The following is a 15,692-nucleotide window of genomic DNA, read 5'->3' on the forward strand; positions in this document are numbered from 1 at the left end:
CTAGCATACAGTCACAATTATTGTTAGATGTGTTAAACTTTAAAGTCTGCCAGGTACTGATCTGCAATGTCTTGCTGGTTCAGTCTCGGAGGTGTTTCAGTATTTTGGCCTGTAGGTTATTATGTCAACCTTTTGTAAGAATGCATACTCTGAAGATTGGAAAGTGCAGAAAAGAGGCTGACAGACAAAACAGGGTGGCAGACATTATGCAAAATATAAGAGAATCAAACACATTCTCACATCATTGTTGTCCCCCGTACACATGTACGTAATTTATATACATATGATCTATGTGCACTCTTAAATGTATACATTCAAATATATGCATGAGCATTCATACTTATAAATATACTTATATCCATGAATACATATAAAACACACATCCTAAACAACTTATTAATTACTGGGTAGATTATGTATTAACGGATGCTGTACATATAACAATCATTTTTTACAAACAACTATTTGGCATAGCCATGGGTAGCAACGTAAGCCCGATACTTGCAGATATAACAAATCTATTAAACACAGTTATACCACAACTTCTTTTCACGTTATCCTTCCTCTCTAAATACAAAGATGATATATTGATAGCAAACTACATTAGATACATTTAAAAGCTTTCACCCACACCTTCAATTTACACTGAAATCGAAAACAAACAAAAATACCATTTTTAGATACACTCATAATAAAACAACCAGATGGCACATTAATCACAGATTGGTATCAAAAACCAAGATTGATACCTCAACTTTACATCACCATTCCCTTCATACAGTAATAAGCTCGGCCAAAGGGCTACTTCACAGAATTATTACCCTGAGCTGTGAATCTTTTCACCATAACAACATAAAGATATACAAACATATCCTACATAACAAACACTACTCTAAACACAAACAATTACAACATCTACTATCACTAATAATACATCAATTTTATCAAATACAGACAAACTAATATACAAATACATTCCATTTATTCACGGCCTATCACATAAATTAAACATATTTCTCTTTTCTGATAACTTTAAAATAGCCTTCAAAAACAATAAAACTATTCACACTACTTTTTGCAAATTAAAGATATCACACTAGTAACAAAAAGTCTGATGTAATTTACTAAATCAATTATATAAATTGTCCGGCAACTTACATCAGAATTACATCCCAATATCTGGACAAGAGGGTAAAGTAACACATCTATGATGAAAAACCCAGAAAAAAAATCCTACAGCACGGGTTACCCACCATTTTGAACACCAACACAACTTGGATTTCAACAATCCAAAAAATTGCACACAGAACAAAACAAACAAAAACGTAACTTATTAGAAATGGTTTACATCAACAGAGATAAACACAGCATCAATTACAGAACAGACACATTTAAAATCGGCCGCAGCTATGCTAATATCATAAATCAAATTCAATATCAATAACATACAATATCACACAAAACAAATAATAGAACATATAAAACAATCATTACATTCTACACTTCAAACATTTCTACATAAACTAATTCTTCTTCACCAATTTGTCCCTTTCCCTAATTATCCCCGTCTATATAATCCTGCAAAATCAGGACGAACTATTACCCATTTTTTACCATTGTCGGCTCCTTTCACCTCAAAGAAGCCGACTCCTCGTATAAAAATGACTTTCTATCCCGACTTCCTTCCCCATCCCTTTAAAATCCAACGTATATAAACATAAAACATTAAAATCTCTAATCTCACTGTTACTCTCAACACGACACACAGTTATGACATATCTTTAAAAAAAAAAATATGGATTTTTTTACGAGGGTTCGCAACAGCAGACATATCAACCCTCAGGGTGCCGGTGTTTTTAGAAAAAGAATTTCTAAGTGTGCCGGGTTCGAATGCCGGACCGCTGGATTAGAACCCGGGACCTTTACCTTACAGTGATGAGCGCCGTGTCAACGCCTAAACCGTTGCGGCCACCGAAGCCCATAATGACACATCTAAACAGAAAACACATTTTGAGTGAGTACACTTTGATTGACCCTAAAATTTCTATCATTGTATAAATTCATTTTTTCACAGCTTACATGTATTTGTAAAATTTAAACTATGTTTATAAATCACAGTCCCTGAAGATGATCTCGATAAAGTTCGAAACATTGGCACAAAAAAGAAAATGTTTTTCTAAACCTACGCCACACCAGACCGCATCTCACGATCTGCAAATTAACGGTCACTAAATACCATACACTGGGTAGATTGTTCAGCTAATTATGTATAAAATAATTAAACCATAATAGAAAACAATAAATAAAATATAGATTAATTGAGAATAGAAAAGGATGAAAAAATAAGAAAATTTAAAAACTACAAACTCGAGAAACAACGGATTGATATCTATTGAATAAACCATAATACATAAAAATATAAAGTTCGCACATACTAACAGCTGGAAAACAGGGATTAGCCAACCATGGAAACCTCATTGAAAGTTAATCTTAGAGTAACTCGAGGTGTGGCTTTAGCTTTTATAGTTTCTCCATTTTGTATTACCACCGCTATATCTTTTATTCCTATTGTTTTAGGTTTACAATTTTTCATTTAAAAAAACTTAGAGATTAATCAATTAACAACAATTAATCAATTCCGAACAATGGAGAGTCATTAGCTAGGTCATCATAAATGCTATTATTAGGATCATATTCGCCAAAAAAATGACAACACTATTGTACATTGTGACAAAAATGATAATGACAGACAAAAATATCACATGTATTAAAAAAAAATATATATATAATATAAATAAACGAACAATAGACTGGTCAAAACGAAAAAAAAGCCCGCATTGGCTCTAATAGTACAAAGACACCGCCAGCAACAAAGACCTAACGACCACGGATACCACCATTGGCTTTAATACTACAAAGGGCAGCGACCAAACAGAAATAATCTCGTACTCCCAATACGAAATTGACTTTCCTGCTATCTGGTAAAGATCTATAAAGCGAGAACAGGCGGACCAGATAAATAAGGACGATCGATCAGCTGACAAATCATAATTTTTACCCTAACTTATTCCCCTACCTAGTTAAATTTATTAACGAAACACGTTTTTATGTTTTATTGTAACCTTCAAATTAATTTTACAATCTGCAGTTATTATAAGTACCAAAAAATATTATATTGTCAATTTTTAATCTGTTATAATTTAAATAGCATAAATTTCACCGTGTGATTGTATACACAATCATCTGCTATCGATTGCTTTGTATTTTGTTTTGGTCTTTTGTATTTTTGATTGTCATTTGTTGGTTTACTCGATGACATAGTTATTTTCCAACAATGTGCTAATGCACTTTATTACCATTGAAGAATATCTAAAGTGAACATTCAAAACAGCTGTAATTATTTTTGTGTGATTTTTATTTTTAAATGGTAAGCAGATACGAGCGTTACAATAGCCTAGATTAGGATTAAAATGCGTTTGTATACTATTACAGACTATGCAGTATGGATTTAAACCTACGGCTACTGATTTGATCAATTCGACAAACCCTGTTCCAAACATAAATTCGACCTCTCGGAACGTTTCTTCGACATCAGAACCCATTATGAAGCCAATTACACCCGTTGTACTGAAAAAGCTTCAAACGCCACAATTGGCGGAACAGGCCGAAGAAACCATCTCAAGTTAGTAAACCTTTTTTTTATAATAATTTGCGCAGTCGTAAATCTTTTAGACCGTCCGAATGATTCTGCAAAGTTTCTGCGTTGTGTTCTCTAACAAAGCATTTTCACAGAACATATGTTTCTGGTTTCACATTTTTTTTTCCAAATTGATTCACTTAGATTTACAGGTTAAACAAATCACCTCCGATAAAATTGTTTTAGTTTAAATCCCTCAAATGGCTTTTTAATATAATTGCTCTTAATTAAAATTGTAAAGTTAACATATAAGCTACATATAATTATCTAAATAAAAGGTTTTTGGGTTAGGATTTTCACTTTTGAAACAGCTGTAATATCCCTCAGACCCCACTTTGTTTTTTACACCAATTATATTTCATTTGTATATTACAACTAAATGTGTATAAATAAATTTTATAACAGAAAAAAGGATGTCAGTATAAAAATTGATGTGTTAAACACAATATAAAATTTTTAAGTAAGGTCTTGGTTGAGATGATGAAGCGGGATCCAGCTCGTGACACAAACTTTTTCATCTCAACCAAGTCCTTACATAAAAAGAATAATTAATTGAAAGAAGTAATTTGGTCAATTAGACCACTAAACATAATGGATTTAACAATATAAAATATTTGGGGTTTCTTTTTTGTAATAGTGTAAAAATGAATTTCCTGGATTATTGCCTTTTGGTTAAAAGAAACTATTTTTGATTGGACGTGAATGTACATTTATTAATAAAAATAAAAAGACATTTAACTTATAATCGTAGAAAACATTTCAGTATAGCTAAATTAATAAAACACGACCGCGGTGGTCCAGTGATTAGGGGGTCCTCGTATTTGTCACCCTAGCGTTCTGGGTTCGAATCCCCTCAGAACCCATGACTTTTTAATTGATTGTAGTATAAAAAAATATATTGTAAAGTGATTTGACCCAGTTAAGCCATTACCGTTAATTGTACGACAGAAATTACTTTAGTTTTAGAAATCTCAATATTATAGAATTCGGTTTCATTTTATGTGGAAGGAGTAAGAATTTCTGGTCAACTGTCAGGTCCGCTTAATCTCGCTTGTCACTAACGTTAAACTTTTGAATCAATTAAAAAAACCGTGATTTCTTTTCAACCCATAAAACCAGATATAATTAAAAGTTTTACTATTGTTCGTTTCATAAAACCAACACTAAAATTGAATAATTCGGATTTTTTTAACTTAAAATTGTAAGAGTGGAGATGTTTTGTGCAAGTTGTTCAACCAGGACGGCCCAAAGGACCATGGATACGTATTGCTATAGCAACACGGTGTGAAGTAGTAAAACGGGGTACCCTCCTAACATGAAATCTTCGGGCGTATAAACAACTTTTCTACGAGCCGCGTGACCCCACATTATTTATCATGTCTTCAAAACTTTCTGGCACGAAAATGCTGAGGTCTTGATAATTACAAAGTTTGCAGCAACAACTACATTTGAGTGACAATTTAGTAAAGCGAAAAAGTTTAAGGAAATTAACAAATGGTCTAATTAACAAACTGATTGTAAAATTATTAATTCATTACTAATATATTAATATTATTTACTTTTAAACATCGAATTATTGTGCTTGTAATAGGCAAGGTGCTCAGAGAACAACTTTTTTGGGGGAAGGAAGTAGCACATAAGAACACATATTATTTTTATGTAAAGTGTGGATGAGATGAAATAGGTATAGACCGCAAGGTCGTGGGGTCCAGTACCGCTTGTAGTACTGATTTTTCATCTCAACCACACATTACATAAAAATTATAAATCAATTTAAAATTAATTAAGGTATTTAGTTGAGATAAAAAAGTAAATGGCACAGCAGGATTCGAACCCACGCTAGATACGCCGCTGCTCTACCACTTGAGCTATCGTGACTTCGATCCGCTCGGGCACTAATTTCCCATCTCAACCCCACCTTTTGAATTTTCTATCCTTTTTGCCATTTTACAATCTCGAAGTCACGATAGCTCAAGTGGTAGAGCAGCGGCGTATCTAGCCGAAGATCGTAGGTTCGAATCCCGCTCGTGCCATTGACTTTTTTATCTCAACTAAAAACCTTAATTAATTGTATGATATTACTTGGTCAAGCGGACCACGAAACTAGTGAATTTAATTAATTTAAATTTGGTTTATTAATTTACTTTGGTTAATTAGAACCAACTAAAAACAAATGAATCTACATAAAGTTTAGTAGGTCTCTTCAACGTTAAAAAATTACAAATTAATGAACGTAAAAGAAAATTAAAGGTCGAGGTACTTTAGGACAGAGAAATGCAATATAACTATCCGGGGTTACCTCTTACATCCTTCGTGCTTAATTGCCCCTTGATTACCTGATCTGGATTATCATAGTTTGTGAACATCAACTGAACTTCATTTCGGACCTTTTCTCATCTTGCCGGACTTTAGACCGTTAGTTCATGGACCTTTCCATTGACTGACTACACCTCTACGGCCTGAACATGATTTCACTAATTTCTCTGGAACTCTCCCAATATCTTGGCAGTTTAAGGTCGGACTTTAGACCTTGTAGGAGTGTCTTGATCGGACTTTCTTTGAGTTCCTCCATTGACCGACCTGCATTCGCCCTTTGATCCGAATCGTCGGTTTAGTCCTTTGGTGTGTGATCCCAAACTTTGAATTTTGTATTCCATCGCATGTTTCTGTGTCATTCTGTACTGTCGGTTCGAGTAAATACTCTGAACCTCTTTCATCATATTGTCAGTCTTGGGTCTTCTTTCTTCATTCTTTTAGCTTGAGTTTATTAATTTACCTACCTTACTTCAGCTCCCAGAACTACCCCTGTGACAACCCCTTGTGAACTATTACCTGAAGCAAGAAGCGTCGGTGGCCGCAACTGTTTTCAAAAACACCGACACTACGAGGGTTGATATGACCTCTGCTGTTGCGAACCTTCGTAGAGAAATATAATTTAAAAAAATAACAATAAAAACCGAAATACCTGCACACTTCTATCCAAAACGTAGATGTGGGGCATCGGTTTTCTCCGGTAAACTGACAGTTCTAAACGGCAATGGTTCAGTCCAGTCGGCAAATTTCACGAATGCCCCCAGTGGGTGCCTTTTGCATTTCTTGAAACGAAGCACCTCTTTGATAGTTTACATAACCAGATATGCCTATCCACCCACCTACAGTATATACAACCCTTTTTACATGCTGTTTTTCGTTGTTTATCTAGTGTTCAACAAGTTCTAACTTTTTAAGTAACCCTTACCGCAAGAGCCAGGAAAACATGGGAAACAGAGAAGCAATGTTGCTTAAATCTGTTCCTTCCGATCTAGATTCAAACGACTCAGGAGTAAATCCTCTTCTTGTCCGTTCTCAGCAGGACAACTCTTAGCCTATTGGCTCTGTTGGCTGTATCAGTTCTTTTTATTGGCTTACCTGCTTTGCTTGAGTACCTGGAACCTAGCCATACATTCGATTCTTGTCTTGGCATGACCCGTCCTTAGCTTTCACGGCTTTCACTCCTGCCTCAGTTCCTTGGCCTACCTGCCTTTCTTGTGAACCTGGAACTTAACTCTCTTTTCGTTATTCTCGACTCAATGATTTTGCCGTTTGCAAGCCGCAAGCCTCTCGCTCGGCAGCCCATGATGTATAATCCAGTCTTTCTTTTAGAAGAATGACTAAACTTTTTTTGTTAGTTTTTGTAATATTGGTGATGCAGTTATAATTATGGTTTTTTCACTATAGTTTATCCAGACCCCATGTGCTTACCCTAACCTGGAAACCGTCCCCCTTGTACACAAAAGGGCGGCTGGGCCCATTCCTAGAAGGGAGACTATTGCCGTTCCTTCTTAACGGAGCCCTCCATTTTATAGTTATTTACCATCACCCTGTGATAAAGTGCGTTAAATTCCACAAGTTCAATATTCGATGTTTTATGTGTTTTACATACATAATATGTCACGTTATGTTTGAATCTGATTGGAAAGATTAAATTGTCTACTTCATATTATAATTGCTTAAATTCTCGTTAACTCTTTAAGAGCCTTAGCTTCAAACTATTCGGGTATTTTTATAATAAAATACATAAAAAATAATATTAAGCATCCTAGTTAAAATAATATTAATAAAAGTTCCAATCAAATAGAAGGTTTTCGTTTAAGTATTGATGACTTGTGGATTCAAACGTGTTTTTATTATAATGAGTTTATTATGCGTTAAATAAGAATTAAGTAAATTAAATGGTAATTAAATTTAATTGCCTAGGGTCTAGTTCTTTTTAGACCTTTTCTATTGAGAAGGAGTTTCCTGAATGCATTTGGGCCTATGTATTTGTTTTTTCTGAGGCTCTTTTTTTTGTCTGTTGCTTCGTTACCTGAAATTCCCTCATGACCTAGGCAACATATTAAGCGTCAGGCTATTTTTGGATGCCAGCTTTTGTAGGGTATTCAGACAGTTCCAGACGTTTTGAGTTTATCTTGTATTCTTGGATAGCCTTTGAGCTCCCTGGCTATCTGATAACATTTTTATAGTTGCACCCTGGAATATTTCATATGCAGGTGGTTTTATGGCTGGCACAGCTTAAAAGATAGTTCACTAGTTTTCGTGGTCCGCTTCACCAATTAATATCTTTCAATTAATTAAGGTTTTTCGTTGAGATAAAAAAGTCAGTGTCACGAGCGGGATTCGCTCATAGCAGCGGCGTATCTAGCCGAAGATCGTGGGTTCGAATCCCGCTCGTGACACTGACTTTTTATCTCAACTAAAAACCTTAATTAATTAAAAGATAGTTTTGATGGAGCCGAGGACCATGGGATGTGCACAGTTAAGCCAATTTATACCCATTTCCGTACCATTTTCCATCTTTGAACCACCTGTATAACTTAGAAAAGCTCCAGGTTTGTTCTATATTTTCATTGCGCTTTCTTTTCAATAATTACGTTGAACGGTTTTTCAAAGTTATGCCATTTTATCTGTTATTTTAACTTTGATAAGCTTTGACATATTAAGCATTTGATGCTTTCTTACCATTAACCGATGAATTCTTAGTTACTCAATCGCTGCCATCCTTTCAATAAATGAGGTTGGAAGTTTTACCAGTTACTTGGACTTTTTGTGGTAGTTCCCTTGCCTTTTTTGTTCTATTTTTATTTAATATCTGTAACTTGCATATGTGTTTGTTTGTCGGACTATTATAAGATCCATGAGATTATGTAGAATTTAACCACCAAATTCTACCACAGAGTGCTTGGCATATCCATTATGTATGTAGTGTTTTCCTGGTGATTGTTGCCTTGTAGGAATTTATATTTAGACCTTTCTTCTGCGATTTTTTTATTGTTATATTTTAAGTTTTTTGTAATAGTTCCATCAGTGTCTAGTCATATGCTCTTAGTGTTAGGACCATGTCATCTGCTTATGTCAAAGCTCATAGTAGGTAGCTTATGTAGGAAGCGTACGAGTGAACGTAGTAATCCTCTTTGGCAGTATTGTTGCAGTCTTCCCGTTGACCGTTTACTTTTCAGTTATTTAGCATGTTTCGTATCCATTGACGATGGTTTTATTGCTTTATTATCAGCTGCTGCTTTAATCGATTCATTGAAGTGTTAACAAATGCTTCCTCTATATCAATGAAACTACATAATGCAGTTTCTTTGATGTATATTGAATATACATATATATTTATATTGCATGTTAGATTATGAAGTACTCTTGTGGTAAATTTGTCTTTTTTGTAAGCTTATGTTGCTTGTGGGGCGGTGTTTTTTTTCTTATTTGTGTGTTGTTTACATAATGTGTATTCATTGTAAATAAAGAATTTTAATAAAACGAGTTGTAATGTATTACCTGAAGCGGAGCCTGAGTTTTTTGTTTTTCAAGAAAACTATATTGAGATGATACATAGGATAAACCCACGTCATCATCGATCCAAGCCTGGCTGCAGGACCGTTCATAAAATTTACCCATAGCTTCTCGTAGACTTGGAAATATGGAATATTACAAAAGATAAATCGTCAGTGTGACAATTTGACTCCCCTCAATCCGCCATAATCGTCACCCTAAATGGAAAATCCGCCATAATAGGCTCCCATAAATGGAACAATCATCCTTTCTTTACGTTACAAAATTGCTCATACCTTGAGATAAAGTTTAGTTTATTTTAAAACCTAATATTCATCGACTCTGAGTGTTTTCTCAACTGATGACACCTTGGATCTGAAAAGTAAATCTATGCAACGTTTATTAAGTAATTCTGCCAACGATAGAAATTCTTTCAACGGATTTTGCTTGAAAGATAATAGCCGTTGTGAAAGATAATGAAAGAATCGGTCGGATTTATACCAAAGGATGGGAATTAAAAAAACAAAAGATTTCTATGTGTGGCCTGTGGGATGATGAACCTGTAATTTGATCGATACCACCATTTTGGTCTGCTTAACATCGCTACGTTGGTCTGGTAGACCAAATTACAAAAGAAAAAAAGGCTATCGATTGAAACTGGGCTCTCTGAATCAAAAGTAAGCGTAATTAAATTAATAAAATTCGTCATTATGTTCCATAGTATAGCAAGTTTGGTTGTTGAGTTTTGCGACCTATGCGCTGACTGTTACACACCTCGGTTTGACCCCTCGGTTCTTATTTACAGAAAAGTAAATAATCACCTGAAGTATCATGATTATAGTTATCATAGATGGTGCAATGCTTTCAGCTGCTATTCGCCAGTTTCCGAGTGATAGACTTCGTGAACTGTACGCCGTATTCCGTGTATTTCCATGCATCTTTGTAATAATGGATCTGTTAATCGGTAGAAGATATCTCAGCAAACGGGGAAAGTGTTGTACCATCGTAAATAACTACAAATTGAGTGAGCGTAGAACTATAAAAGAAGATGACAAATCTTTTCGTTGCAATTATCGAAAGTGTCATGTTGCGATAGTCACAGATCCTGCAGTTGAACGAGTGCTTTCCGTTACACATGAACTTAATCACGAACCCTTCTCTGACCGGACAAATAGAAAGAGAAAAACTTGCTTCTACACTGAAAAGGAAGGCTGTGGAACAATTGACAACCAAAGTAAACAAATTAATTCGGCAAGAATTGGCAAGAAGTACATCAGAACACTGACCTAAAACTGGTCAGACAAAACATATATACTTGCAGTAGAAAATTTCTTCCAATCATCCCAGCTACCAACGCCGTATTATTCAGTTATTTAGGCGGAATAATGTTAAAGTGAATGTTGAACCGCGGAACGTTGGCATAACTGAGTGTGACGTTATAATGAAACTTCATAAAATGGGTACACTACAGCTATCCTCATACGTTACTATGTGGGAAAAGTTACAATCATGCACTACAACGATTTGCTAATGAGAATCTCTTTATACCAAAATAGATTGATATATAGTTACTACAGTAGGTTACTGGGTCGTAACGATTTCCCCTTTCCAAAACTTCCTGGTCCGAAACAGATAGAACATTTTGATCGAAACGAATTTCAGGCCCATTGGCCGCGATATGCCCGAAAATCTAATGCTAAGACTAAGGTTTGAAAAGGAAGAAAATATTTATATTAGGGTGAGAACTGCCGATTAAGCACACGAGGATGACTGGTCCTGCTGACTCGATGACCCTGCTCCTCCGTCTTTCCAAGGATTTCGAAGCTCCGCGAGAGTATTCAGTTTGCAGCAGGCATTAAGAAAGAAAACTTCAAAATACCTTAATATAACATTGTGTAAATCCTCAAAAGACAACCTGGCTTTTGCGCCGTTGTATTTTTTATGGGCTGAACATAATTTCAGTTTTATTTAATTAAATCAATAGTTTATGCTATTTAATAAAATGTTATTAAAATTTTATTTGAAAAAAAAAAAAACTACATATACTGGCCTAAATCTAACGTGTTCAAAATTTTATCTTATCTCATTATTCCAGGTGCAGTATCATCTGCAGATTTTTTCTGTGGTTTTATTAGTTTTGAATGTATTTTTAAACTATTTCTAATGAAAACTTTTTGCGTTTCCCATTTATCAGAATTTTCTATGGCTTTAGGAATTCTTTACTTATTTGCATTGTTATTGTTGCCTTTTTCTCTTTCAGTAGTTTTCCTAATTGCCTTTTTTTACATTCTTCACACAAGATTTTTAAACGTTAAGATGTTGAAACGACTCGTCCGAACTCCTTGATTTCATCCGTAGCAGATCATAGGTCACTTCCCTCGTCACCTCAGGACACTGAAAAGTAATCAACCCGTGGACCTGACTGAATGATTCGGCTGCAGTCAAATAATTAACTTGCTAACAATTAGTATATAGTAACTATCACTTTTTTCAACTGGACAAAAACACATAAGGCAAGGTAACAAATTCAAAAAATCTCACAAAAAGGAAGGAAAACTCATCTCTCTAGTTATCTCTGTCGCTCTCATTCAATCTCTTTTTGTTCTTTTAGTCTACTCATCTTTCTCTCTCTCTCTCTCTCTCTCTCTCTCTCTCTCTCTCTCTCTCTTTTTCTCTTTCTCTCTCTTTCTCTCTCTCGAGATTGAACTCTTATTCAATTTTAATTTTCAACTCTGGCTCTGGTTTTGACGTAGGGATGGTTAGGGTTCTTTATAGAGATCTCTATATAATTTTAGTGGTTCTATTTACTTTTTTTAAGCCAACCCTTGGCCCATAGTAAGACAGCCCCTCTCGCAGGTACGACGGTGGAGGACTAAAACCCAGAAGGCCACACCTGCAATTGTATCTTTATTCACCTTTTGAGCAAGACGCCTGACGATGGATGTGAATGGATGGAACGTACCTCGCAGCTTGGGTCGACAATTTTAACTTCAACTCAGAAGTCCAATCAGCACATCTGCCCAACCACCCAGAGGACCAACCAATAATTATTTTCTACAAATTTATGGGGGGAAATTTCTTAGTCCTGAGATCTCAAAATATTTTCCAGATTGAATGGTCTAGTAATACCAACAAGCGTATCAAGGTTTCAATTCTACGTTTTTGAATTTAGAGCATATCGTGATGACATGTTCCAAGATGTTTGCAGTTCGGCATTTCTCGCTTAAAATCTTTCAATACAAAATACCGCAATTTCAACTTATCCAGAATTAAATTTTTACATGTAAAAAGTGGGCCCTGGATCAAAACATGTACAAAACAGGACTTTGGCGAGTGTGGCAGGAAGATGATGAGGTACTATTAATCGGGGTTTGTTTTCGCCAACCCGTCAGCCTTCTGGCTTATTGTGATTTTTTTGTTTCTGAGTTAAGTTCATCTGATTCGAGCCTTCTTAAGAAGTAAAAAGGACTCTTATTGCTAAATTTTTTTTTTTTTCGGGTCTTCTATGCCTCCATTGATCACTCGCGTCTCATTCGAGTATAATATGGGTAGCAGTTTCTTCCTCCTTATTGCATAACCTACAAAAGGAGTCATATCAATATAACCATGTTGTGTAGGTGTTTTCTCAGGTACCGGTGTCTGGTATTTACTGTCACTCCCTTGGGTTTTATCCTGTACAGTTATAGCAATGTACAAGATTTGCCAGTGTAAGCGTCGACGGCCGAATAATCTCTCTATATTCGCTTGCATTTCTCTAAACGATAGAGAGAAGTCGGCATAAGCGCTCGCTACTTATTCTTGTGTAATGGAAGGTAAGGTTCTAGAATTTAATAAACCAGAGAGTATATTTTTCAACACAGTTCTGTCCTTTAAATGTACACAAATAACAACAAAATTAATCTTAATCAATCTAAAAAGACAGTCACAACTCTAAATTTGGGATGTGTCTTACCACAAAGTGATTTGCCCTAAGCCACACTCTCCACGATTAGCGTCCACATCCCCAACGACTGACTGTTGAGTCCCAGGTGTCAGCCGTTACTGCCTGGGATGAGTCTTTGGTCTTTACTGATTCCAAATCATCCCTTTTACCTGTTTCTCTACCGGATTCGGGGAGGAAAGGAAAATCTAAAGTCGGGAGAGTTCCCACGCCGTGGAATTTATGATATATATTTTTGGCTATGTGACAACCTTTCAGCACTAAATAATTCAACATTAGTTATTTATTTGATCGATGGTCCAACGATTGCAACTTCATGTTTTACAGGTTCGTGGGAAACATCACGTGGCTCCCGTCCGGGGCTGCGACACCCTTCGACGTTCTTAGTCATTTGTCCAACTATGCAATTATTGCAGGGCCATGTTTCCCTGGTTTGTGAGGAACGTCACGTCGCTTCTGTCTGTGCTGTGACACCCTTCGTCCAACTGCTTAATTATTGTAGAGTTATGTTTCCCAGATTTTTGAGGAACGTCATGTTGTTCCCGTCTGGGTGATCGCCCTTTCCGATTTACAGCCTTTTTTTTTCGTTTAAACATTTTTGTTCTTTCTTTAATAACTAGAACTTATTCGAAGACAGGGACCGGCTTACACTAGTTTTGGTGAGGATTCTTTAACCACGAGTTTACTATGTCTGGCACCTCTGAGTTCGTCCATTTCTTCTTTTGTTTAGTGTGGATCCGTTCTGAGTTGGAAGAGTCTGTTTGCTCTTGTTTTCCAAATTATAGGTTTTGTGCTATATATGCTACATCTGTTATATATATGGTCATCCTCCTGACCAGTTTGTCTGCTGGTTCATCACCGAAAATCCTTTGAACCCTGACGTCCAAGGTATTGTTAGGTTATATTTTCACAGAATTTGGAAGTGAGTTTGGACGGGCAGCTTGGCTGTCTGATTTTTAGAAGATTCATTTGTCAGTGTGACTTCTTTTAAGATTTTCGGTGGTTCAAGCATTAATAACATGTTTTTCACCTTGAAAATCCGGAGGGTATAATGAGCTTGATTGCTCTTGAGTTTGGCTTGCACAAAATAAAATTGACCCGGTTCATTCTCTGATCTTGGCGTCATAGTCTTCATCTAGACTTAACTGAGAATTTCGACACTCAGCCACCTTGGCCAGTTTACCAGTCATTTTTTTTTTTTTTTGCATGCGCTCAATAGCCTCCGAGAGTTCAAGGAACACGAGATAGTCTAGAGACAATTAAACGAAAACATAAGTAGTACAATGATCCCTAAACAATCCAGACATGTTCAAAGTTTCCCCATTACGAAAGGGCGGAAAATGACACACTTGAAAAACCCAGTGATATATATACACAGCTCACAGACATTTATCCTATTAAAAACACGGGATAACAAAAAACAACAAAAAAAGAAGAAGAACACAATAACAGACCGGAACAAACAACAAAAACCCAGACTTAATCCATCAATGACGCCGACAAACACAGTAGTGACACGCCCCTTTCACTCCTTTTTGTTTCACAGTCGTGAAAAAAGGGCTGACAAAAATAAGACATCCACTGAAGTTGGCCAAATGTCAGAAAAAAATTATAAGTTGTGTTAAACACATTTTAATTGACCGGAACTGATTCTTCCGCGATGGTGATGTAGCACCCTTTATTTTTTATTTTTTCATAATCAAAATAATTATAGGTTATAGTCGCCTATTTGTTCGTTTTAAGCTGAGGGTTATCGGATGAACAGTTTTGACCCCTGGGGATTTAAGTGCTAAAAGATTACCTCCAATTTCACCAAATTTGGAAGGATTGTTAACAACAAACATTGAACAAGGTTTGTTAAAAAAATGCATTTTTCTCTCTCATTCTCTCCTTGGATCCGGTAGATTTCTTTTCAACAATACAGAAAAAAATTATTATTGAAAAATTGAATTCTGATCGGCGTGTGGCTTATACTCATTTTACAAAACAGGAAAGTCGTGCGTAAACTATAACTTAATACGCCAGAATTATTAATTTCCCTTCATTAAATCTTCAGCCGGCCAATACCATTTTAAAAGCTATTTATAAATAACAGAAGATGCACAATTTGCATTATTTATAGCCTGATGAGGCCATTGAGCTTCTTACCTTTTTGAGTAGATTTTTCTACTGATGTTAACATATGGTAATATAAAAGGTGAATATTTTATGTTATGTGGAGTTGAACTTTTCCTGGCGGAGTTA

At 35.6% G+C, this 15,692-nt stretch overlaps 1 protein-coding gene across 2 annotated transcripts in view; it reads left to right on the forward strand.

The window, feature by feature from the left end:
- Positions 1-3,324: 3,324 nt before the first annotated feature.
- The window catches only part of LOC106666525, a 38,452-nt gene continuing 26,084 nt past the window's right edge, over positions 3,325-15,692 (forward strand). For both annotated transcript variants that reach the window (XM_014393792.2, XM_014393793.2), the window contains exons 1-2: positions 3,325-3,427; positions 3,493-3,682. In XM_014393792.2, coding sequence (XP_014249278.1) covers positions 3,425-3,427; positions 3,493-3,682 — 193 coding nt within the window. In that variant the 5' untranslated portion in view covers positions 3,325-3,424. The remainder of the gene's footprint in view (positions 3,428-3,492; positions 3,683-15,692) is intronic.

The sequence above is a fragment of the Cimex lectularius genome, unplaced genomic scaffold (assembly GCF_000648675.2).
Source record: "Cimex lectularius strain Harlan isolate CLEC.00 unplaced genomic scaffold, Clec_2.1 scaffold289, whole genome shotgun sequence".
Taxonomy (NCBI): Eukaryota; Metazoa; Arthropoda; class Insecta; order Hemiptera; family Cimicidae; genus Cimex; species Cimex lectularius.